This window comes from Cynoglossus semilaevis, chromosome 2 (genome assembly GCF_000523025.1).
Source record: "Cynoglossus semilaevis isolate Cse_v1.0 chromosome 2, Cse_v1.0, whole genome shotgun sequence".
In the NCBI taxonomy this organism is placed as follows: Eukaryota; Metazoa; Chordata; class Actinopteri; order Pleuronectiformes; family Cynoglossidae; genus Cynoglossus; species Cynoglossus semilaevis.
In genome coordinates, this window is record NC_024308.1 from 12,705,641 (window position 1) to 12,729,662 (window position 24,022).

Genomic DNA, 24,022 nt, shown 5'->3' on the forward strand with positions numbered 1-24,022 from the left:
GAAACCTGCTTCTGGCCTGAAAAAGTTAGCTGTCATCATTCAACCTGTGTGAGCTGAGAAACTATGGCATGTCAGCACAGAGTCTGTCTAATAACCAGGAAGCTGAGGAACATGAAATGGAGCAGGAGCGATTGTAACTGTCACAGGCTGTGAGGTAAAAGTCACAGAGTCTTGACCCGCGCTGCTGCAGGTTCAGGAGATGATGGTTCTGCTGTCAGGGCGGCTCAGGAGACGGGTTCACCGTTTAATCCAGAAGGAGAAACCGTTTCAGTGCCGTTGATGTTTCAATATTAGGGTCACTAGAAGACCAGACCAACACATTTAACATTTACTACAATACCAGAGGTTAAAAAGACTTTTTTGGAGGGGAAGGGGATTGTACAGATCCTCTGCAAGTGACATATTAAAATTCCTGGTGGAGAGTTCAGTTAGCGCCGCCTCTTTTTAACAATTTAAAAGTAGTTTATCAAAAAATTCATTTCTGCCTCCAGTATGTCCACCAATGGCACTTTGGCCCAGAGGCAATGTCTCACAATTAGGGCGGTTGGTACCTTCCAGTGGACTCACCACCCGCAGGAAGGGGGTTGGTTCGGTGCAATGTGATTTGGGTGGCGGTCATAGAAACTGCTGCCCCCACGACCCGGTAACGGATAAGCGGACAAAGATGGATGGATGACATCTCCACCAATCACAGGCTTCAAATAGTGAAAGTCGCTTATGACTGGTTCAATTCTTAGCTTCAACAACAGAGTTTAAATTAATTAATTCCTAAAAATCACTCATATCATAATTCATTCTTCGGGAGACTTTAGGTAAATTAGAAGGTAAAACGAGTTCAAACCAACTTTTTTCTTTTTAGTGTATTTGCCTTTCATTTCAGTCCAAAGATCACAACACTCATCTCACCTGGAAAGCCAGTTCCATCAGCACGATCCCTCCTGGCAGCGCCCTCTGTAGGTGGTACGCAGTGGTGCCTGGTGCTGCAGCCTGCAAAGTGGATTTACAGACTAAGTTTTAAATGTGTTTTGACCATCGACTCTCAAGAGGCTGCAGAAAACAAAGCCGACTTGAGCTGACTGGATCTTGAGCGACTAATCCTGATCACATGGCAGATTCAATTTGAGAACACTAAAAGTTAAACACTGGAGTTGATTTTACAAAAAAAAAAACAAAACAGGACAAAACAATTCTGTAAAAAAAATTTTTTTCCTCTATGTTTAATCTTTAAGTAGGTGAAAATTTCATCACCTCAGCTCTGAAAAGGCTGCTGCTGAAACACAAACCAAAAGAAGTTTCAGTGAAAAAATAGTAAATTAATCTCTGGATTTCTTTATAGTCAAAAACACACAAACAGTGTTTCTGTTGGAAGTCTAATCTTCATTAAACGTCATAAAGTCTAACGTACTGGTTTTTTTTTAACGCACTGAGACTTTAATTCTCACCCCGTGTAACTGTTGACCCACAAAAACTATTGTTTTCCATAAAATTATATTTTGAGTGGTAATATAAATTAAGATTCATGATGCTTTAACTGATTTCCCACATTTACTGAGTTGGATTTTTATCTGCAGACACATCTGATAAAGATAATTTAATAAAATGAGGTGTTGTGTGGGAGTAACAGGTTGTATTCAAGGGTTTTTTTTAAATTAAAAATGAAAATATCCATTATTTAGGGTTCCAATTTAAAAAGGGTTTCTCAAATAATGTGAATCAATTAATTTTTAATGGTTGGTTTAAAGTGCAAATGTTACCAACTCCAAAAGTTTATTTAAATAAATGAAATGAAATAAATAAACATTTGATATAAGTGATGGTAAATGTGAATGTAAAAAGCAGGACACTCCAAACTAATAACTGATCTGACCTCCTGGAACTGATTGTTTATGTGTTGGTTTATTAAGGTGGGATGAAAAAAAAAAAATCAATAAAAAAGACTGTGTTAATGCCTTTGTGTAAAGAGTAGGAAAATGTTTGAATTTTATCCAGTTTGTTATGAGAGTACAACGGAGCAGACAGACAGACGAACTCTGCCTCTCTGAGCTGACGACAAACCTTGGGGCTGTCCTCACTCTTCTGCTTCACGTAAGAAAAAGACATCCTTCCTTCAGAGGACATGGAGTTCAGCATGGCAGCCCGGGCTCGGGCAATGCTGTAGGTGATGAAAGTAAAGTGAAGAGTGGAGAGTTGAGTTCAAATGTGAGGTGGAAGGTGTGGAACAGAAAGAAATACCACACAGTAAAGACACAAACCTTCGAGCTGGAGACTGAGGCCGGACCTGCACTAAAATGAAGCCCATACTCTGCAGGTACTGGACGTACTGCTGCAGGAAGGTACTGCAGATCTCCAGCAGCCAGGGTTCCTCCTTCAGTCGACTGGGCAACATGTCGGCCGAGTCTGTGCTGTAGCTTCTGTCCCGACCTGATGCTGTGGAGTCGCTGGAGCGATGACGTTTCTGGAACAGAGTGGAGCGGAAACGACCACTTTTTAATGCTTTCCCCAGGAAGTGAGATTATAATTTCAAATGCAAAGCAACATGAGTACAACAACACTGGCAACTAACAGCTTGTTCAGTCAGGTGTGGTTTTACCAGGCTGTCCTAGAACCTACGACCTGCTAAATACTGAAACTGACCAACGTTCTAAGAATACAATAAATGAGATGAGATTATAGCAGCTGCATTTATAATCCCATCATATAATCTCAAATCTAATATAATCCCAGTCTAGGAGAATAAATGTGCTCTTCATTCCCACCGAGTTGCAGAACAGATACCTTTACTGGGGGCTGAGCCACCTGTTCTTCTTGGATCTTCTTGCGAAAGAGAGGGTCAAAGAGAAGAGGGGTGGCACAGTAGTGGACCAGCCGGGACGACTGCTTCAGGGTCTCCAGATCTGTCCCCTGTGGACAAACAGAGACATTACAATAGTCACGTGAAGCTGTCTTGTTGCTGAGACCATGTTTGGATCTGATGCTCTGAACACAGTCCTAACTCTGCCTCAGATATTTCACCACATCTGCCCTCACTGCCATTAAAACTCTGCTGTGATGACTGTCGCACCTGGGTCAGACATTTTTAACACTCCCGCTGAATGACCTGAAGTTACACTGCTGCGTGGGTGTCTGTTGAAAATATCAAATTTGTAAATTTAATGTCAGCCTGTAACCCCTCTTGAGGTGTCACTGTGGCAGACAGAAATCTTTTTAATTAGCTCAGAAATCCCCCCACTGTGAAACACTGCAAAAACTAAATGATTTCCCCCGAGGAGTGAAACATAATCCAGGCTCTTCAGAACCACCGAGTGGTGGGAGGCTCAATACCCCATGCACTTGTCAGGTACCATTAGTTATATTTGATATTTAACTACTTTCATGACAAAAGACCTGGTTCTCAATCTTGACATCGCTGTCGGATCCTGTTGGATGGTAAACGCTTCAAATTGTGATTTTTAATGCGTCCAATTTCCACATATAAACTTCAACTTGGACGTTAAATCACAGTGAAGGTCAGACAGAGTAAGTTTTGTCATCAACTGTGTAGATTCATATGGATCATTTTCTGTTGTGCTTTATGTACTCTTTTTTATGACATCCAAAGAGGATTAGTGACATCACAGTTCATTAACATGGGACATATGATAATAATTAGGAATTCCCGATATTAACTTTTTGCCAATATCCCATATTGTCCAAACCCTTAGCTTCCAAGTCTGATATCAACCAATGCCTTCAGGGATATGTGGCTCCTCTAGGAACTGAACCCAGGACCCTTTGACTTCAAAGCAGGCGTGCTAACCGCAACATATTAAGGAAAGAAAGGAAAGTGAACTCCTTTTCATTGTGACATTGTGAGACACGCCACTGCACACAAAGTGACCAGTGGGCAGCTTTGAGCACCTGGGGAGCAGTGTATGGGGACGGCAGGTTCCACCGTACCTTCCAGTGGACTCACCACCTGCAGGAAGGTTTGGGGGGTTGGTAGGGTACGGCAATGTGATTTGGGTGGAGACTGCTGCCCCCGCGACCTGGTAAGCGGATGAAAACTGATGGATGGATGGATGGATGGAGAACAAAGCCACGGGGCCGCTCTAATCTGTAGGTCTGGATGTGGCAGGAGCTGAAGCTGAGGAACTGTTTGACTCTTCACTGGTTTCCACACACTGCAATCATGATCACTGTCTGATAAACACTGCAGAGCCTCACCCTGCAGCCTGTCCTACCTATTCTATCCCATTCAAACGTGTGTGTTTGTGTGTGTTTTTAACCTCCTCTGTTAAAGCTATTTCAGTGCAGGGTTTTCATTCCACCTCCTCACATCCTGAGTCTGGAGGACAGGCTACAGAAAAGTCTCCCTGTTCTGATTTCTGCTGTTTGTGAAATTTCTTGATATCTCTTTCAACTTTTTGGAACTTTTAACTGAAACTTCCTTCCACTTGTCTATTCAGCACATCGCTCCTTCTCTCCATCTCTCTCTCTCTATCTCTCTCTCTCTCTCTCTCTCTCCACTCCTCCAAACTGAGATCCTGATGTAAAGGTGTGACTGTGCGACAGTACTCAGATCGCAGATACAAACCCGTCACACAAAAGTGATTCTGATTCATAAAAATAATTATACAGGAAGCTGAGAACAAACTTGTGAGTTTGGGCATGAATTTACTGTATGAGAAGTGAGAATACTGGAGTTAAAGTATGGGTTAATGAGGCCCACCGTTCGTCACAGCTACTCCTCCAGAACAGAGTTCTACATCTCTCCCATACACTGTGTTAAAATAGACATCCTGTTCCAAAAGTAAGGCAAAGGTGTGAACCAGAAATAGAAGAAAACCCGAGGAGATGACTCTGCTGGTTACAGAGGGTTTAAAATGAAGTCCACAGAGAAACAAAAAGACTACATTGCTTTTTTGTTTTGTCATGTTTTCAACTTCTTGCTTGTGGTCTGGTATTAAGGACGTCGTCAATGTAGTGTGCAATATTCTGGTTCATATTTTTTTTTTAATTCTAATTTACTGTATAAATATTTTTTATACAAACGTTTGTGCAATTGTCCCTTTTATTCTGTGCCATGCTTTTAGTCAATGTGTGCAACATTCTGATTTATTGTGCAATATACTGGTAAATACTGTCGCAATATTTGGCATATTTAATCTGCAAAGTTTTTTGACAATATTTTGCAATATTCTAATTGACTGTAAATTAGTGAATTCCACAGAGTATTTCGAAAGGCCTATTAAAAAATGAACTGAATTTCACATTTACACAATGTGCAAATTACTACGCACACACATATAACTATATATACACACACATATATATAAATGCATAAAAATATATTATATTATTGTATATATTTCTATATATTAGTCACAGGTTTGCAGGACATATTCACAGACAGTACTGTATAAAAGTAATGAATGATGATGTTTACATATAAAGGAGCCTGAAAAAGACGCAAGGGATGAAAATATTTTTTTTTTTAAGTGTAAAAAGCCAAACATGTTCCAGAATATTTAGGTCAAGTATTTAGACTTTTGGACAATATTGAGGACATTGCAGTAGAACTATTTATATAGACTACAGACAGGGTGGAGAAGTTTCTCCAGATTTAGATCAGATGGAGACAAGAAGCCAACATTTTTAGACCAGTAAAGATAGATACTGTCGGCTTATTCTCTGAACTGATTTTTTATTTTATTTTAGGATGTAGTACAAAACAAATGTACTGTTTTCGACTTACAGAGATGGGCATGTTGGACTGGGCTGACCTCTGCTGCCACGTCACAAACAGATTCTCTATCTTCATCTGTTTCTCCAGCTCTGCCAACATAAAGATAAGACGGAGACAATGTGTGGTTTGATTGGAACACAAACATTCTTTGTGTCAACGACATTAGCAGCAGCTGCAGTTTTAACCTCTTCTCTCAGCAGCTTTGATCTCCAGCAGTTGGCCTCCGTGTCTGGCCACCACGTCACCGTCCATCAGGGGTCTGATGGTGCATATGTCCCTCAGAGCCTCATCAAAGGGCAGAAGCTCGGACGGGAAGTGAAGAGGGGCCAGAATCCGACCAGCCACCAGCCTGCCCGGCTCTTTGCTGGGCAGAGGAGGAACTGCACTTCGCAGCAATGCATCGGGTTCCATGGTTGGGCCCAGGAAGCAGTTTGGATCCTGGAGAAGTTACAACAATGTTACTACACTGAGAGAAAATAAGACACCGATAAAGGGTCAACACAGCAACAATACAGTGGTTTGTACAGATAAATACATTTGCATCTTGTTTAAGGAATCACTTCCTTTAGCAGTGATCTCCACAGCAATGTCCAGATACTGATTCAGCACTAACCCTGGGATCTGGGATAAGGTAAGATTGACCCTGGAATTATGTGAAGTTCAACTGGGGAGCCCACCAATGCACCACCCAGACTTACAGATTTTTTGCTGTATATTACAGATCGGGTGTCGGAAAACCTCTGCTAAAATCAACCACTTCAACTGAAAAGTTAATAGTGATGGTTTCCTCTGTGCATCACACCCTGTTCTTTAGAAACACAGAGAGCAGAAACAACACTGGAAAAGCAGCCTTCTAATAACCTGGAATAGTCTGAAGTCTGACAAGCCGCTGCACAGAAAAATGAAAAAAAAACAAAAAATCCTAAATTCTAGGTGAAAGAGCAGGTTAACGCCGTTTGCCAAAGAAGACGTGAGGCAGTAACAGTAAACTTTGACCAACGCCGTTTGTTTTCATTGACATAATAATGGAATCGTAGAGTCTTCTGAACATTTCCTGACGGTGCATACGTTCAGCCTCAGGTCAGCAAAGCATTAGAGTCTACATGGTGGGTTTGATCACTTGGCTGCAACAGATCACGCTGGAGGTCACGACGATGACCAGGGGATGAACAAGGTCAAGTTCAAAGACGCATATTTATACATTTCAAATCTTTTTTTTTTTTTTTTTCAGGTTCTGTTCCCAGAGAATGCTTCATTTGCTAAACTTTTGGGGCCGTTTGTTCAGTGGAGCAGTTCTGTGCCCAGATGCCCCAGTGTGGCACAGTGACAGTGCCGTGGCCCAAGGCTGGAGGGTCCAACCCAGGGCTGGTGGTCCCTCTGCTTTATGTCAGGACTGTGACAGATGAAGCTCTGTTCAGGCAAATTTTCTGCTGCTCTGACTCTGCCTGCTGTCTCTGCTCGTTAGTGATGCAGTGGTGAGGAGCTAGGCCGTCGGAGGGGAAGGGAAAGTTTTGGTCCTTGTTTCATTTCCCAGACTAATTGGTCGTAGGGGGCAGAATAAAAGGGCACACTGGTCTTTTACACAGCTGCTCCAACAAACTCCCACTTCCCTCTGTCCTACACAATAATATGGCAAAGTGTTGCACGAGGCGTTTGCTTATCTTCCATCCCTGCTTCGAACACACAGACCACTTTCTGGCCCCACCACCGTGACTAGATTGACCTGGTGAAAGGTCCGGGGGCTACAGCGGCCTGCAGCGCTTCGATCCACTCACGCTCGCTCACTCATGCTTCCACCCACTCATTCACAGTGTGTCCTTCTGTATCTTGTTAGAGACACGGTATTAAGCCTCTCCATAAGGCACGCATTACTTTACAACAAATGATGGAATAATCAATAACTCATTTTTTTCCTTCATTTCTATCACTCTCTGGAACATTTTTTTTTTAATGACACACGTGACGCCCGTACAAAACCAGACCGGATCAAAATCTTACCCCTCATGTGACCTGTGATTTTTTGATATGTCTATTCAAAATTAAGAATTCAAAAGTGAAATAATTAAACAAATTATTTGTTAATGCAATTATAAATTATAATTAGCATTAATTGTTAACACAGTTATGAACAAAAAAAATTAAAGTCCATTACAATGAGGTAAGTGTGATACTTTGTAATACATACCAGCTGCCAACATTAAGTATATGGTTCCTCCGGGACTCGAACCCACGACCTTCTACTTTTAAAGCAGGCATTGATAATCACTACACTATAAAACCACAAATAAATTTAAACTTAATTGTTTCCACTGTGTGGAAATTGTTGTGTTTACAGCAAACTGCCCAATGGGGGGCGCCAAGTGCGTAGGTCCTCTGTGGCTCCAACCCAGGACCTTCAGCCTGTAAGGCTGTGGTGTGATAACTGCTACACCGTGGAACCACTATACAGACATAATCTGTTTTTCCCCGCCCTGATCGTATTTCCATCTCGACCATGGTTCAAACTGGACCCTGACCCTGAACCGGACTCCCTCTGTGAAGAGCTTCATTCACTCCACTGCGTCACATTTGAATCTGATTTATATAATTACATGAAGGTGGAGCCAAGTGAGTCACAGTCTCTGTGGGGTTTCCTGGATCTGGACGTCGGTTCAGCTCCTCTCCAAAATGACTACTTATGAGCACTGCTCCACTCAAACTGGGATAATTGGCTTTCTGTCTCATTTGACCAAGTTTCCCCCCTGAAAAAGTTTGCCAGCTATTGTCTGAAATTGAATATTTAGCTGGACATCTCAGTGAACAGCTGCAAAATAATGACAAACAGCTCTGCTAATGTCCTGGCAAACTCAATATTTAATGTAGTAATCTCCGCCTGATGTAGTCAGGTGTCATTACTGCCAGTGTGAATTATACTCTCTGTGTATTTGTGTTTATCCTCAGCCAGCAGTTTGGAAATGATTTCTATCTGAATCCAGGAATACGTCTGAGTCACTCATGTGAACAGTGAGGCTGCTTTAAAGGCTGACTCATCGATGTGAGGACGCAGGAGAGCAGGATGGGAAATTAAATATGCTGAGGGAACTGTTTTATAACTGCCAGCACACTTTAAAAAACAATAGTGTGTTAACGTCTTTAATCAGAGCTGTTGGGTGGAAAACAAAGGAGATGGAAAGACGAGGAGTGTAATGAAACTTTAGTTACACTGCTGAAAATCCATGTTGCTTTCTTGTATTACTGCTGTGACTCGTCATTTGCATGTGGTGAGAAAAGCTCAATAACAAAGCCAGCAGTTTATCCAGGGACATTCTGAACAAATGAGAGTTAAATGTTCCAATGTGTCTGCAAACGACAGGAACTTTCTTTTGTGTAAGTTCACTTGTTTCCAGTGGAATTAATGCAGGTACAAATGAGTTCTACTTGGATTAGGGAAACAGTTTGAACAGAGCAGCATTTCCTCAACTTTGTTGCTGAAAACACCTTTTTTCTGTTTAACTTTTAGTCACTAAAACATTTACACGGTGCTGCACATTTATCTAAATAACAAACCCACACTGGCGGCTGTTGCAGTTTGTGTTACCACTGATAAATAAGACTCTGTGGGAGAACAGACAGAACAGGGACCGAGTCGAGACCCAAGACCCTGAGAGTGGGCTCCAAACAAGGGAACAGAACTCAGAGGTACTTAAAAATCTTCCAGACCATTGCAGTAAAAAAAACTTTATTCTCTTTAGTAATGTTTATAGTTATCCCAGATATAAACGATGCAGTAACTCTTATCACCATAAAGTTGATATTCTTCTCAAGATAAAGATCAGTTAATTAAATATTGATTTTTCTTTCTTTTTTTTTTTTTTTTGCTGTTTAGCAAAATACTTTATGGATCTTATGTTTTAGGTTTTTGTCTCTACTAAGATTAGAGTTTTAATGTCAAACATTTCAGTGCATTATTCTGTGTTTTCACAGCGTGTAGAGGATAAATGCTATTATATTTTATTGTTTATGCTATTTAAAATTTAGGCAGTTTTTAAATAGTGCCATTGTTTTTAGTTATTTTTTGTGTCCTCTCTGAAATGAAGGCAGAATTATCCCGGCACTCATATCACAGTTTAATATCACAGCAGAACGCAGCACGGGGAGAGCAGTGAGTTATTGATGTAGCAGTGAAAATTTATCAATTTGGTTAAGGACAATATGAAAGAGAGGGAGTTGGTTCAGTACAGTACAGTGCAGTGCAGAACAGTACGGTACAGAAATTGATGACAATATTTCACATCCAGCTGTGCTGTTGTGTTGTCCCTGTGATCATTTATTTTTGTTCGATTTGTGTATTTATTCTTCAGAATGGGACAGAAGGGTGGCATATTATTCTTTCAAAATAGGGTTTTTGGATATTTTGGAAAAATATACTTATTTTTATTGTTCAATAAAGGTTAAAGTAATTTGTAAAAAAATATTGGTCTTGACAAAAAGTGACTAAAAGGTTTCTGTGTATAACTTTTGTGCAGCAATATGCTGATGACACTCTGGTTAACATATCTATGGCTACGTTAGAAAGTCCCTTTTTTATATTTTTGTAACTTTACCTTGGTCTGAAATGATTTATACTTTTTTCAAATGTTACTATGAAACCTCTGAATGACCAGAAAAATACAAATGCAACTCTGTTTTTCTACCTGCTTGGGGTCGATTTCATGGACAGGTGTGTCGGAGAAGCAGAAGTGGTGGAAGAGACCCATCTTCTGGTTTAGCAGGCAGTGAACAACGTGGGCCCTCGCATTCTGCCAGTTAATGAGTCGAACCAGCTCGCGGTTCAAGGAGGTGCCGAGATCCACAGACCAGTTATAGCTGTACAGAGAAACCTAAGAAATAAAGTATTTAATAAACGATTTAATCAGTGTCAAAGGAAAATGTTCAGTTATAAGAGATAAACAGGAATGAGTGTGTGACTGAATGTTACAAATCTGTTACTATAGCGATGCAATTGTTCTTGTTTTCTTCTGTGAAATTCTATTGAATATTTTTGGTTTTGTTACTCCGTAAAAAACATTTTGTCTTCATCTTTTGAGGACAAGCACCAGTCGTTTTTTTTTGGAAACAACATCGGAAAAAATACCAGACAAAAACAGATGAATCAGGAAATGACTTCACAACAATTATTCATTGACTTTAAGATTAGTCACAGATAAGTCCAAAAAAAAAAAAAAAAAAATGTAGGCACTGCATTTCCAGGAGCGCTGAGATAATTAAACCACAGAGTCTTCCATGTACCAACTCACCTTTTTCTCCAGGATGCTGATGAATAGAAACCTCTGGCGAGGAGCCAGTCCAGCCCTGGCTTGGCTTGGACTGAACCAATCACTGTGCTCCAGGGCCTCAAAGCGCTGAAAGCCCTTATGAGCTGAAGGGACGAAAAAAGACAGAGAGAGGAATCAAAGCCTGAAAGAATCCAGGCTCCAAAGGGACCGTCAGGACAGTCCTTCACCTGTTCTTTACCTGTCAGAGTCCAGACAATGGACAGGAAATTACAACCTCGCCAGGGACCGTTCATTGAACTTTCTTTATGCAGAAATGTTAGGGAAGTTCTGTCCCAGTTGGGAAAGAATAGAGGAGGAAATTTATATTCAAATGCTATCACAGCTTTCAGGGATATTAGCCACTAACTTTTCAAACTAAAGTTGGCAGCTGTGTCTCTCATTTTTCTGTCAGTGTCAATGTTAGCCACCGGGCTCTGTCTTCGGGCAGATGTGCAGCGACTGTCAAGTGCACATCATCGTTCACACACATAAGACCTCTCGACACATCGCACAATGTTCAGTGAAATAAAAAATAACATAAAGAAAGAAGCCAAAAACAAAAGCAGCTAAGAGCTAAAAGCAGTCATTGGAGCTGATTATGTGGGTTTTAATGAGTTTGTCATCAGGCTGATCGTGAGGGGAAGCTTCTGGAGTGAAGAGTCAGAAGGCACTCTCCAGCTGAAGGATGTAAGAGAGAGCAAAATAAAAAAAGGACTCTACAGATCAGGACTTCTGTTCTAGAATGCTACATATCAAAGGGCAAGAAAATATGACTACAACAGCTGGACGTTGGGTCGGTCAGAGTCAGGTGTGCACTGTGACATGCCTTTTTGTGTATTTTACTCTGGGTTGTCTTTAGTTCAATCCTTTAAATAGATGGTTCTCAAACTATGGTGCATGTGCAACTGATGGTACTTGGGTCCCCTTCTTGTGGTACAAGGAATTTAAATTGGTCAGAAACTGCACCAAGAATAACTATAGCATCAATTGTCTGTATGCCTGTGTTAATAATAATACATATACATACAGCAAGTCAATATTCTGCATCATTTCTCCTTATACTTATGTCACCAAGTGTCAACATGCCGTCAGCATCGAACGTGCCAAGCTGAAAGGCCAACTTACGTGTGAACCTATTTAGCACTGGGGTGACTTCCTCATCTGAACTGTCGTCTGTGGGCGGACAGAGATGGAGCAGACAGCGAGGCAGCATGAACAGTGAAGAGACACACACTCAGTGATGTAAGCAGACACTTGCAAAATGACACAGAGAAGTTAGACAGCAGCGAGCATGGACTGAGAGACGGGATTCAAAGCAGAGATGACAGACATTTTCATGCTTGGATTTAGTTTCAGCGGTCGGAAAATTTGTGGCATTTCAGTTTCTTCACAAACTTAAAAAAAATAGCACTAACACGGTATAATTTCTCTTCCGTCCTGTTTCATTTAACAAATGTATAAAGTTTGTAAATAAATAAATTCTGCATTGGAAGTTTAAGTTCTGTCAGGTGTCAAAATTATCAATCCTGTTTAGTGAAGGCAGTAGAAACTATTTTGAACATTTACAAAATTAAAAAAGTTTATCAACTTGGACAGAGTATTTACGCAAAGAGTTAGAAACTCAGTGAAGCTGAAATATAGACCTAAAATATAATCCTGACATGCTACGCAGGTGAATGTGTTAAAAAAAGGTGCCACATCGCTGACAAAGTATTTTCATCATCAAATATGATAGTTGTAACGAGCGTGAACTTCACAAAGGTCAATCATGTCTATGCAGAGCTGCTGGAGATTAGGAGTGAAGAATTATTAAGATAATTACACTACACTGAGTACATGAGTAGAAAATGTTGCATTTGCATGTTAGTGCACAAGAAAGTTTTAAGGCAAGGACTTCTGATTAATACATTAATGACATTTTTTATCTGTCTGTTTCTTAATTTTCGGCCAGATTTATACATTCATGCAAACACTCCAGCCCAGTAGGTGGCAGCAAAGCAGCAAGGATGTATTGAGTGAGCTCAAGAAAATATTTTTTTTAACTTTAATGGTATCGTTTTTGGGAGATACATTGTATGCAAATACTGGGCCTTTGGATTTTGTTATTAGTGTAATACTTAAATGGCAGACACCAGAGCTAACATTAGCCACAACAGTCCTGGTACAGACACCACTGTGAGTTTGTACTACTCTGAATGTAGTAGACATGTGAAACCTGTTGAACTTGTTAGCCTGTTAGGTTAATATATTTATCATATATTCTTGGAGCTACTGTGTTTTTTTCCTCTTCAGGACATTGTTTTGACTGACAGGCATTAAAATGTTTACCAAAGTCAATTTAGGACATGCAGAAAACAAAGGTGAAAAGATCTGTGAATGAGAACCTTAAAATAGAGATAAATGTCGCAATTAAAAAAAATATATATAATATACTATTTTTGTTACTTTTTGTGTCTGTTTGTTGGCATCTACAGAGGCCTCACTGATGAATAAAGACCGTTTCCCCTGCAGCTCAGCGCTAACAGCACTTCACACACTTATTTTGGAGCGTTTTGACAGAAGCTCTGCTGAGCGTGAGAACAAAATCTAAAGTGCTCTGTGAAGAAAGACATGTCCAAACTGACGATGAGGGTCTCACAGGAGCTGACACCTAATGTCCACAGATTATTAGAGTCAACGAGAAACATCCCAAACTCTCCTCAGCTATCTGTAGCATTGGCTTCTTCATGAAAAGACTGTTGTCATAAAATGTTAACAATGTGAAAACTAACAGAAGAAACCAAACTGAACAGCTGACCTAGTTGTCGAAGTATCTCCAGTTTCTGATGACTTTAAACTTAAAGCTGGTATGGTTCAGATGGTACAGAGTCAGTGTTGCTGGTACTCACCCTGCTCTGTGTTACAAAGCCACTGACTGAAGTTGCGACCGATAAGGATGAAGCTCCTCTTCACGTCTGCAGGTCGACTGAAGTTCTGACCATGAGTGAATGGAATGAACATATCTCCAGAGGTTGGGCAGCTGCACAGGTGGAAGAAGTAGAACCAAGACAAATGTGTTAAAATGGTTAAAATCTGTTTCTTTATTTTTTTTTGTTAGTGGTCACCAGCAGATCTTCTCTGCAGATCTTCTCCGCAAAATAGAGCAGTTTGGCTTAGTGGTTAAGGAAGCGGACTTGAGTCTGGAAGACTGCTGGTTCGAGTCCACCAGCCCACCATCTTGGCGATGGGGTAAAAGCAGAGGTCACAATGACAAGAAATTTACTTTCCAACTTCAACGAAGATCTCAGCATCTTCATCCTCCAGCTCCAGTTTCCAGCCTGTCTGACAGAGCAACTGTTTCTGAACCATTATTTCTATATAATAATTATATTTTTCCAAGATTATTTTCACACCTGTATTCACAAAGTGAATACAGGTGTATAAAGTATATAAAGTACTACCACCATGCGCAGCTGCACTAAGAGCTTCATTCACCATATCACTATCTCACTGACTGGAATCCGTCTCTGCCGTCACTTATTCAGCCCGAGACAAAAACAAAAACACTTATCGCAGGGCTGTAAATTGCGTCAGTGTCAGTTCTGGCTTGTTTACGTGGCCTTCACTAATGTTCATCCCTTTTAACGTTTCAGTTCATCAACAAACAGAGAGCAGCTTTGACGCTCTAGATAAAAACAGTGTGTTTGCCATTTAATGTAATTTAAGTCTGTGGATGCAGAAAATGACCACCTTAACATCAGCAATTAGTCATGTTTGTACCGGGAAGCACAATGGTTGCAGACAAGTAATAACAGTACATACACAAACACATACACAAACACATATATATGGAGCTTTAAATGAAAAGAAAAATAATATTTTTTACACAATGAAATAAAATGTGCAAAGAAATAATACATATTTAAAGGAAAGTGAACTACAGCAGTGGCTGCAGCTGTGAGACTGACACTCAATGTCAGTTCTGATCTGTAGTTTGTAACTTTGCCACGCCTTTCTTGAAACACCATCCCTAAGTAAGCCACGCCCTCCATTTTAGAAACCACTTCTGTTAAGAAAGTACAGCCTGAATATTTAAATGCAGTTTATTCATACCAAAAAGACTCACCTAGTTCTTTCAAACACCTTTACTGTCGTGTCATTGGCCAGCGAGCTGACCAAATTGACCACCTCCGTCAGGATGGACGACAGCAGGAAGCGAGAGGCGATTTCAGCCGTGCACTGTTGAATGGAGGGGCAGCCTGTTCAGGACGAAGCAGAGATAAAGAGAGTGGGAGAAGCAGTGCATCAGCTCACAGAGAATCAAATCCATCTCTTGGAGATACAGGATTCTCTGAAATCATTTTTCACATTCTGGCAAAAGATTTAAGAAGTGAGAAGAATATCAAAGAGAGTCGGGATCACAAGGTTTCAGAGCTTTTCATGAAACACTTTACAACACCAAGTTTTGGGAATAACACAAATTGTGCAGAATAACCACATTGTCACATGTATACTTGAAAACCTTTCTTGAGGCTGATCCTCTCTTTGTGATTTTTTTTTAATCAAATCTTGCAACTATGCAAGTTCTTGCTTGTGAGGAAAGAATTTAAAAAAAAGCTGATCTCAAAGAAAAATGCCAGAATCATTAAAGGCGAGAAGATTAAAATCTGTTTGACCCCACATCCAGCAGAAAAAATAACACTTACCAAGTTGGGCCATAAAAGTGATCCATAGCTGGCAGCCCACCTGGTAGACAGGGTGTAAAGTGCCTGCATCACCTTCCTCCAAAGGAGACAACTGCCTCCTACACAGCCCAAAATAAAAAAAGTCCACAAATAATAAATGACATTTCATCCATTTAAAGGGCATTAAAGCACTTTAACAGCAGGGCGGTGGTAGTTTAACAACTTCACGGTCATGTATCAGTGAATTCTCTGCCAGGTGCTGAGACGCTGGCTTTTTAAAAGCAGGAAATTCATGACACTGTTAAACCAAACTGTTGTAGGAGCGTTGGTCAGCACAGCACTGCACTGTTTAGGATCTGGGCAAAGTAATGCAGGACGGTCAGAATATTTGTTTGTCCTGCATTATTCCGTGCATAAAAAATGCCTTTGGAAGCACTGGAAGTGGATAAAACATAAAAATTAATTTGTTTTTTGTTCTTCTAAAGTTAAAGGTCTTTTTAAAAAATTAGCATGAAACATTGCTGAATATTGTCAGAAATAGGTAAAGAAAATTACCAAAAAAAAAAATGGAATTTATTTTTTAAAAGTCTACCTGAAACGTTTGTTAGCCAAAATATAATAGATAAAAAAACTTAAAAAAAAACTTGAACTACACTTTTATACTTTTACTAACATTTTACTTTTTAACTATGCTGTCAGAGGCGGAGGCAGATGTTCACCAGATTCACTTAAAAAAATTATGCTGTCAGAGGCGGAGGCAGGAGATGTTCACCAGATTCACTTAAAAAAAAAGTCAGCTAAAAGACTTTTTTAAAAAATGAGCTAAAAGTTAAACGGTGGCTAATATGCATTGGCCAAAATCCCAGAAAAGATGAGGAGATGTAGAACATGCTGACCTCGTCTCCACACAGATTAAACACAGGAGACTCTGACAGGAGTCTTGGGGAAACACAGACCGACAGAGAATCTCGGTCCAAACAGAAGCAGCGTCTCAGATCAAAGGTGAAACATCTGCAGCTAATCCCAGCTGCCTCTGAATAACCATGAGCTGAGCTTCACACATTTACAGAGAGAAAGGGAGGGTTCTCCACCTCTGGGCCTGCTCCTGCTCCACAGTCACTGCCCTCTCTTGGCTCCACTGCTGCTTCATGTTCTCTGTCTTGTGCCTGCGTCGAGCAGTTCGTCCCTCCTCTGCTTTCTCCTGCACGATGTCGTCAGTGGTCTTGGGGCTCCCCAGCTCTGACGAATCTTGTTTACTCTGAAAAAGAGTGGAGAGGAACTGACTGAGCCCGACTGGTGGTTCTGCTGCTGCTCATCACCTCCTGTTGTTGGTCAATGTTGGTTCTTTGACATTTTGTAGCTGTAGACACAATTCCTGTCATATACACTTCTGTTGGAGGAATCATTAGGCTGTAGCAGCCATGTTTTTGTTTTAGCCTTCATTGGATTTCTGAGATATTGTGCATGAAATGCCAAACGTCTTCTTTGCGGGTTCACTTTTTCCTTAAGTTGCTGTTATTTAATAAATATCAAATTTTGCAAAAGAATAATAATAAGGGACTTCTTTATTATTAAGTCATTTTTAAGAACAAAATACTATGACCAAATACTGTGGAACACTTCTGGTGATGTGGCTCAGATAATGCAAAAAATGACTCATTGGTTACAATGTGTTCTTAAAACAGTAGTGTCATCTAATCACGGGTGTCCAACCAGCAGCTGGTTTGGTACTGGGCTGCAGTGGGACAGGGTGGAAAAATGTACTTCAGTTTTTACTACTTTACTTCATTCAAAAATCCAGTCATATCCCTTTACTTTTCTCCATTCAAAGAAAATCTGTCAATGTTTCAAAACATTAGGTCGTTCAGACTCTGAGACTAACAGAAGAAAGTCTGGGAGATGTTTGATTTAGAAAATGATAATGATCCTCTAACGATGGTCCAGTATAACCGGTCCGCAGTAAATAATACCGGCCGACCGGTCCTCAGTACAAAATGGTTGGGGACCGATAACCTAAATGACGCCAAATCTTTTGGCTAACCTTCAAACCAATAACATGCGTTTATTTAGGCACTGACCAGTATGTCCCAGAAGCTGCGGCGGGTGCTCCTTCCTGTAGGTGTGGTGGACTCTGGAGTACTGACCCCAGCCATGGGTGTGCTCCCAAAAGCTTGGGTTAAGGTGATGGGAGTGGGGTTGCTTTTATACACGCGTGAGCCACTGCGCTGTCTGGGACTTTCCTTCACTTCCTTTAACTCAGGCAAAGGAATCAGAGGAGCTGGAAGCAGAGGTAAAGAAATGTTACAATGAACAATTACAATGAAAAACAAAACCTGAAAAACCACCGACCTGTGGCGATGACCTGTTTAGCCTCTTCTTTCTGAGCCTTGGTTGCTGGACACTGCACACCCACACACAGAGGATGAGGCAGCATCCTGAGCTCCATTATTATGTCGCAGAGAGCGTGGCGCAGTGCCCCCTGCAGTTTATCGCTCAGTTGCAATGGGCTGATGTTGCCTTGTTCCCAGATGTCAAAGCGCACATAGAGAGCTGGTTCTGTCAGAGGACAGAAAACAGACTTCAAAAAACTGAGAGAACGGAGTAAACATTTGGGGCAGAAATCCTGTCGACTCTAAATGTTACAGTTGTATTTAAAGCATCGATGATGTTACGGTCTGACAGAGATAAAAAGAGGAAAAACAGAGAACAAAGGCTTACAGCCTGATATTTCTGAGGGGTGAGGATTTAATACAGAGATGTTTTTATTTTTTTTTTCCCAGAAGAAACCTTGTTATTCTGACAGAGGTTTGAATCACTCAGCTCAGATCACTAACTAACAACACACTGAAAACAACACATTTATTCCCTGTGTCGGGCGCTGACTGCTGACTCACTCACACACACACACACACACACACACACACACAAACACACACTCTCAGTTCTTCACTTCAGGAAACACGTTCAGCAGACAAAAATGTACAACTCTTTTGGGGGCCTGAGTTCAAACAGATGAGAGAATGAATAGTGGATCACCATACAGTGAGATGGACCACAACACTGACTGATGGACACGAAGCTGACTCGTGGACCACAGTATTGACTTGTGAACCAGAATAAAGGCTCTTGGACCACAATACAGAGTGATGGACCACAACACTGACTTGTTTATATTTACTCCCCCTTTCCCCCCTCCTCCCTGCCACTATATATAAAAATCCAACATAAGTTCTCCAGACACATGGCGATACATCGCAGAGATCTGTTGCTGAGCCAAAGCTGTCGCCGAAGACAAACATAAACAGAAAAGTGACTGTTGTTTGCACACTTCTTTAAATGTTGTACTGAATAGTCCACATTATGTCATTCTGAATAATACGAACATCCAGAAGCTCAGCTCTTGAAATGATTGAAGCTGCAATTTGAGGTTGTTTTCATTTTTATCATTCCATGCCAAACAGCTTGGGTCCAATGTTTTTGGAATTTTCCCCCATTGAAGACACAGACACAGGAGTGTAACTAACACTTCATAACCCAAATTATAATCAATAAACCCCTGAACCTGAGATTTCACTGTGATCAATGGGCCCTTGGTGAACTGTCACTTTGACAAATTTAGCCTCTGGGTGTCAAAAAAAAAACTCTTCATATATTAGTTGTGTTCATTAACCAGGATGATTTACTTGTTCAATTTAAGAGACGTTTAGTGTTAGGGGTTTAAATTTAATAGCGACACTTTTGCTCATGATCTAGTTTGATGTTTATGAGTGTAATTAAGCCATATTCAAATTAGCACGGTTTATAAAGTCACACGACTCCCGGGAATCGCAGAAACCTCGTAATGCATTGGAGTCACAAAAGTTGATGCCACAGAAAAACTGTAAATGAATGAATGTAATGAAAACAAATACAATAAACTTGTGGCAAAGTTCGATTGTATATTTGTATTTATAAAAATGTATTTCCATAAAATAGTACATGTTTTGAGTAGAAATCAGAGGTTTGACATCTCGATCTCACCTTCTGGTTCATTCTCATATGTTCCACTGCCCACAGTCAACCTCTGCACAACAAGTCATTGCATGATGATGTACAGGACATGAGTCAGAACAGGCCAGAAAGACCGAACCCTTAATGACCTTCTGTACTGGAAACACAGGATAATGAAGTCCTCAGCTATTAGTCTGCATCCCACTACTTTAACCTCACTGCACTGATGCTTCTCCTGCTCCATCTTCATAATGTTCCCATAATAGGCAGCACACTTGTTAACAAAGTAAATAAAACGCAATTTCGTTAAAATAAATAAATAAAAATAAACTTTAAACAGAGACAGAGGAGAATTGTGGTTAAAGTGACTGTCAGAGATAACGATGCTCCAGATAAATTATGACCAAATACAATCATTTGGTTTGTTTCTAATGCTGCTATTTGAATTTATTTATGTCTTTCAATCATTTCCTGTGTTTCATCAGCACTTTGGCCAACTGTGCTGTTGAGTTTTGACCTTCAAAAACAGACCACGAAAATCAGAGCAAAAGGTTTAAACCAAAACCTGTAAAACCTGAGCTGGTTTTCATTTTTGCCCCTAAACTGAAAAAAAACCATGGTGTCAAAGACACCCTGAAGAAAACTACACAGAAATAATTTACCACCGAAGAATAGTACAGATTTGATATTTTAATTTCTAAATATTTTTTCTTCTGAGGCCCAATTTTTATGTAAAATTCCAAACACCAAGCTTTGTCTAATTCTTACATCTCATCTCAAATCAGTGAGTAAATATGAAGCTCCTACCTGAGCTGACAGGGATGGAGTCCACTTTGACTACGTTGGTCAGCTCATCAAACTGGTCAGAGTGAAGGAGGCCAAAGGTGTTCTCTGGTTTGGGCATTGGGGCGAAGTCCTGCGATGACCCCTGAAGAGGGCGACCATGAGCATCCACAAACGAGAGGGTGACACAGGCGATACCTGAGAGGAGGAGGAGGGGGAGGGAGGGAGGGAGAGAGGTGTTGAAGCACCAGCAGGTTCACATATTCAGCTCTGACACTTGGACTTCATCACCACTCAAATTAAAACTCATTTTCATTTAACCACTGATAACTGCATATTGGATTTTAATGGTCATCTCTTTGTCACTGTTTTGTTTTGCTCTACCACGTCAGCAGATCACATCCACATGTCCACATCAGAACTTTTTCTACACTTCAAATATAACAAATTACCAGACGTCAGTGTCAGTTTTTTTTGTGTATGAGTGAGGCAGTAGCTAAGAATGAATTAACAGAATTATCATGCTCTGAAAAAGGTTTCAAGAGTTGGAACTACAAGTGGACACCAACCCGTTTCCACATAAAACCCAATCTAGAATGTGGTAAAAACTGGTATTCAGGTCAGTCCAGGGCTGACCTTTCTGACCATTCAGACCAACAACAACATGTAGTTTACAGCAAAAGAAAGACAAAATAATCTGATTATTAAGACTTCAGCAGACTGCTAATCCATGGTGCTCTGAATGCCTCCCTTCTTCAGCAGAGCCACAGCGTTGTGGTCAAAGAATCAGTCTGTGATTAAAGGACTGTTGGCACAATTCCCAGCCCTCGGCACAGCTGAGGTGTGATGTGCAAGCGTGAAAACTTGACCCTGACTACCCCCCCCCCCCCCCCCCCCCCGCCCCCCATGTGCATTACCAAACAGCCCACTGCTCCTGATCCACAGATGGTTCAATGCTTCTGTCTCTGTGTGTATACTGTTTGTGTGTGTGTGCACTAGGGGTGGAAGAAAATATCGATACACTGAAATATTGAGATAATTCATTTCACAATACCGTACCAACATTCTCTATCAGTGTATTGATTTTTTACTAACAATTTACAGTCAGATATTCCTGGTGTTGGTTCTTTTTCTTTTTCTTTTATTTCTTCTCTTTTGATTCCAAATGTAGATCCCTCTGTTCCAATGTTAGTGACCTGATGTTCAGATGGTACAACATTGTGTCTTTACTGTGATGTTACTTTGACTACAGTATCGTTGCCCCTGTATCGTGTATTGGCCAGATTGTTGCCACTGCACAATATACAGCATCAAAGGAAACTGCTTCTATGTCAACAACATAGTACAGCTAGTAAACTAATGGTACATAAGCCTAAAGCATGAGCCGAAGCAGATTCTGGTAGAAAAAAGTTTTAGGAACAGACAGATCTGTATTTCCAGCTAAAAAAAACCTCATATCAGCCGGCTTGAAATTAACAATGCTGCCCAGGTCGTAGTCAGTGAGAGTCACTGTGAGAGGAGGATATTTATTCACATTCAACAGCCACATTTTCATACTGAACCTAGGAACCTTTCAGCCCACTTTACCTGATTGGAATGCTGCAGGATGATGTGAGCGCACTGATAAACAAGAGAGAACTGAAATGTGAAATGGGATTGATGCTTCCTGGCTGCCAGGGAGATTTATGAGAGAAACAGAGAGAGAGAGAGAGAGAGAGAGAGGGACTGACAAAACCTGGAGCCCAGACTGTCCCAGACCAACATTTGAGGGTTAGTGACCACACCGTGTGACCAGTAAAAAGCCTGCAGCTCTTCATATGTTCCCTGTCTGCAGGTGAACGGCAGGTAATTAAATCCACAAGCCAGTGATCGTTTACAGTCTGGTTGTCTCTGGCACAGGAGCAAATTAGCCAACAATGGAAATACAAACACATAACTGATGTGAACACTGTGAGGGAACAACACGGCTGGTAGAGACATGAGATCAGTGGCTGCAGCAGAAAGACATGAGCTGTGGGTTTGGTGTTCACAGAGAAGAATTGAAAAAAAGAAAAGAAAAATGAGACCCGGAAAATAATTGTGCTGATACTCATCTAATAAATTAGCAGAGTGTGAAGAATAATGAGGGAAAAAGAGAGAGTGAAGAGCTTTGTTATGGCAGACAGTCAGTGGAGGGAAAATGTGTTGTGAATTTAATAGGCTAGATATAAATAGTAGAAGGAAGTGTCAGCAGATCCTGATACTAACTCCACACAAGCAGCAGCATCACAACAGCAGCCTGGAGTCGATGCACAACGTCCAGTCAGAGTGAACCATTCATGTCGTCACAGTAAACAACCATTGCACAGAAAAAAAACGTCTTTTTCTTAGAAACCAAGGAGGAATCTGCAGGTAATACATGTTCACCGACATAGAACATGGTGCTCCTCCTTCCTTCTCTACAGGGGGTGCTACAGAGCTGGTTGTACAGATGGAGCAACAGATGAATGGATAGATGGTCTACAGATATATTGATATATTCGTAGCTCATTCAATTCACTGATTGACAGATGGTTAAAAGGATAGTTGCTCAAAGACAGTTTGAGCAACAGATCAACTGGTAGATCGATCAGTCAATCGGTACATAGATCGCGAGCTAGAGGAACAAACGGGTAGATCAATATTTCTGTAGATTGATTTACATAATGGTGCATCCATCTATAGATCTATTTATCTGTAGAGAGAGAGTATGAGATGCACATAGAGCAGTAGGTATAGTTTGACAGATCAATAGGTAGACAGTAAAACCAATAGACAATAACAGTCAAATCCATAGATGGATCAATAGATAGATTGGTAAAGATCGATGGACAGTACACTGGTAAGAAAGAAGAAGAAGAAAATAGGTAGAGAAAATTATCAAGGGCTCAAGAGATCAATAGATTGAACAGTTGGAGCTATAAATAGTTCAAGCCAAGATCAATAATCGACAGATTGATTCTGATTATTAGTTATTAAATAATTAATAAGAGAAACTTACAGCTGTTAGCTGTTTGCAAGTTAGCTGACGACAAACCAATAACATGTTTGTCCATTTTTTGTATTACTACAGTTTATTGGAATTGTTTTCTGCAGCCAATGGTGACCTTCACTGAAGCAGGGTCAAATTTAATGGTAAAGACTCCACCTAGTGTTAGGATTGAGACCAATTATAAAAACCAAGTTGGGTTCTAGTCCAGTCTGACCAAAACCTTAATGTGGTTTTCTCTACAGTGGTGGAAACACACGGGGGGCAGGGGGAGTAGAGAGAGAAAGGAACAGGACAAAGGATGACCCCTGTGACCTCCAACCTTGTTAATAACATTCCCTTAAACCTCCTTTTTCCTCCTGGTACCTACTCCTCACAGCGGTTGTCCCTCAGCCACCAACCTTAACACAACCATAACGTATTCACCACCAACCATAACCAGAGTAATCTAAAGCAGGAACAGGAAGACGGAGGTGTTCCACTAAAAGCCGCTGAGCACATGTTTCTAGGAAAGGTCAGGTTGTGGGAAAATACCTGGATTCAGAGAGACACGTTCACG

At 40.7% G+C, this 24,022-nt stretch overlaps 1 protein-coding gene across 1 annotated transcript in view; it reads right to left on the reverse strand.

Annotated features, from left to right (window-relative positions):
• szt2 (SZT2 subunit of KICSTOR complex) overlaps positions 1-24,022 on the reverse strand; it is a 66,721-nt gene that overhangs the window by 14,306 nt on the left and 28,393 nt on the right. Inside the window, 16 exon segments of the mRNA XM_017031028.2 lie at positions 907-987; positions 2,056-2,152; positions 2,253-2,455; positions 2,776-2,901; positions 5,735-5,814; positions 5,911-6,163; positions 10,399-10,584; positions 11,002-11,123; positions 12,145-12,192; positions 13,908-14,038; positions 15,125-15,257; positions 15,705-15,802; positions 16,775-16,941; positions 17,762-17,961; positions 18,033-18,239; positions 20,481-20,654. Coding sequence (XP_016886517.2) covers positions 907-987; positions 2,056-2,152; positions 2,253-2,455; positions 2,776-2,901; positions 5,735-5,814; positions 5,911-6,163; positions 10,399-10,584; positions 11,002-11,123; positions 12,145-12,192; positions 13,908-14,038; positions 15,125-15,257; positions 15,705-15,802; positions 16,775-16,941; positions 17,762-17,961; positions 18,033-18,239; positions 20,481-20,654 — 2,306 coding nt within the window.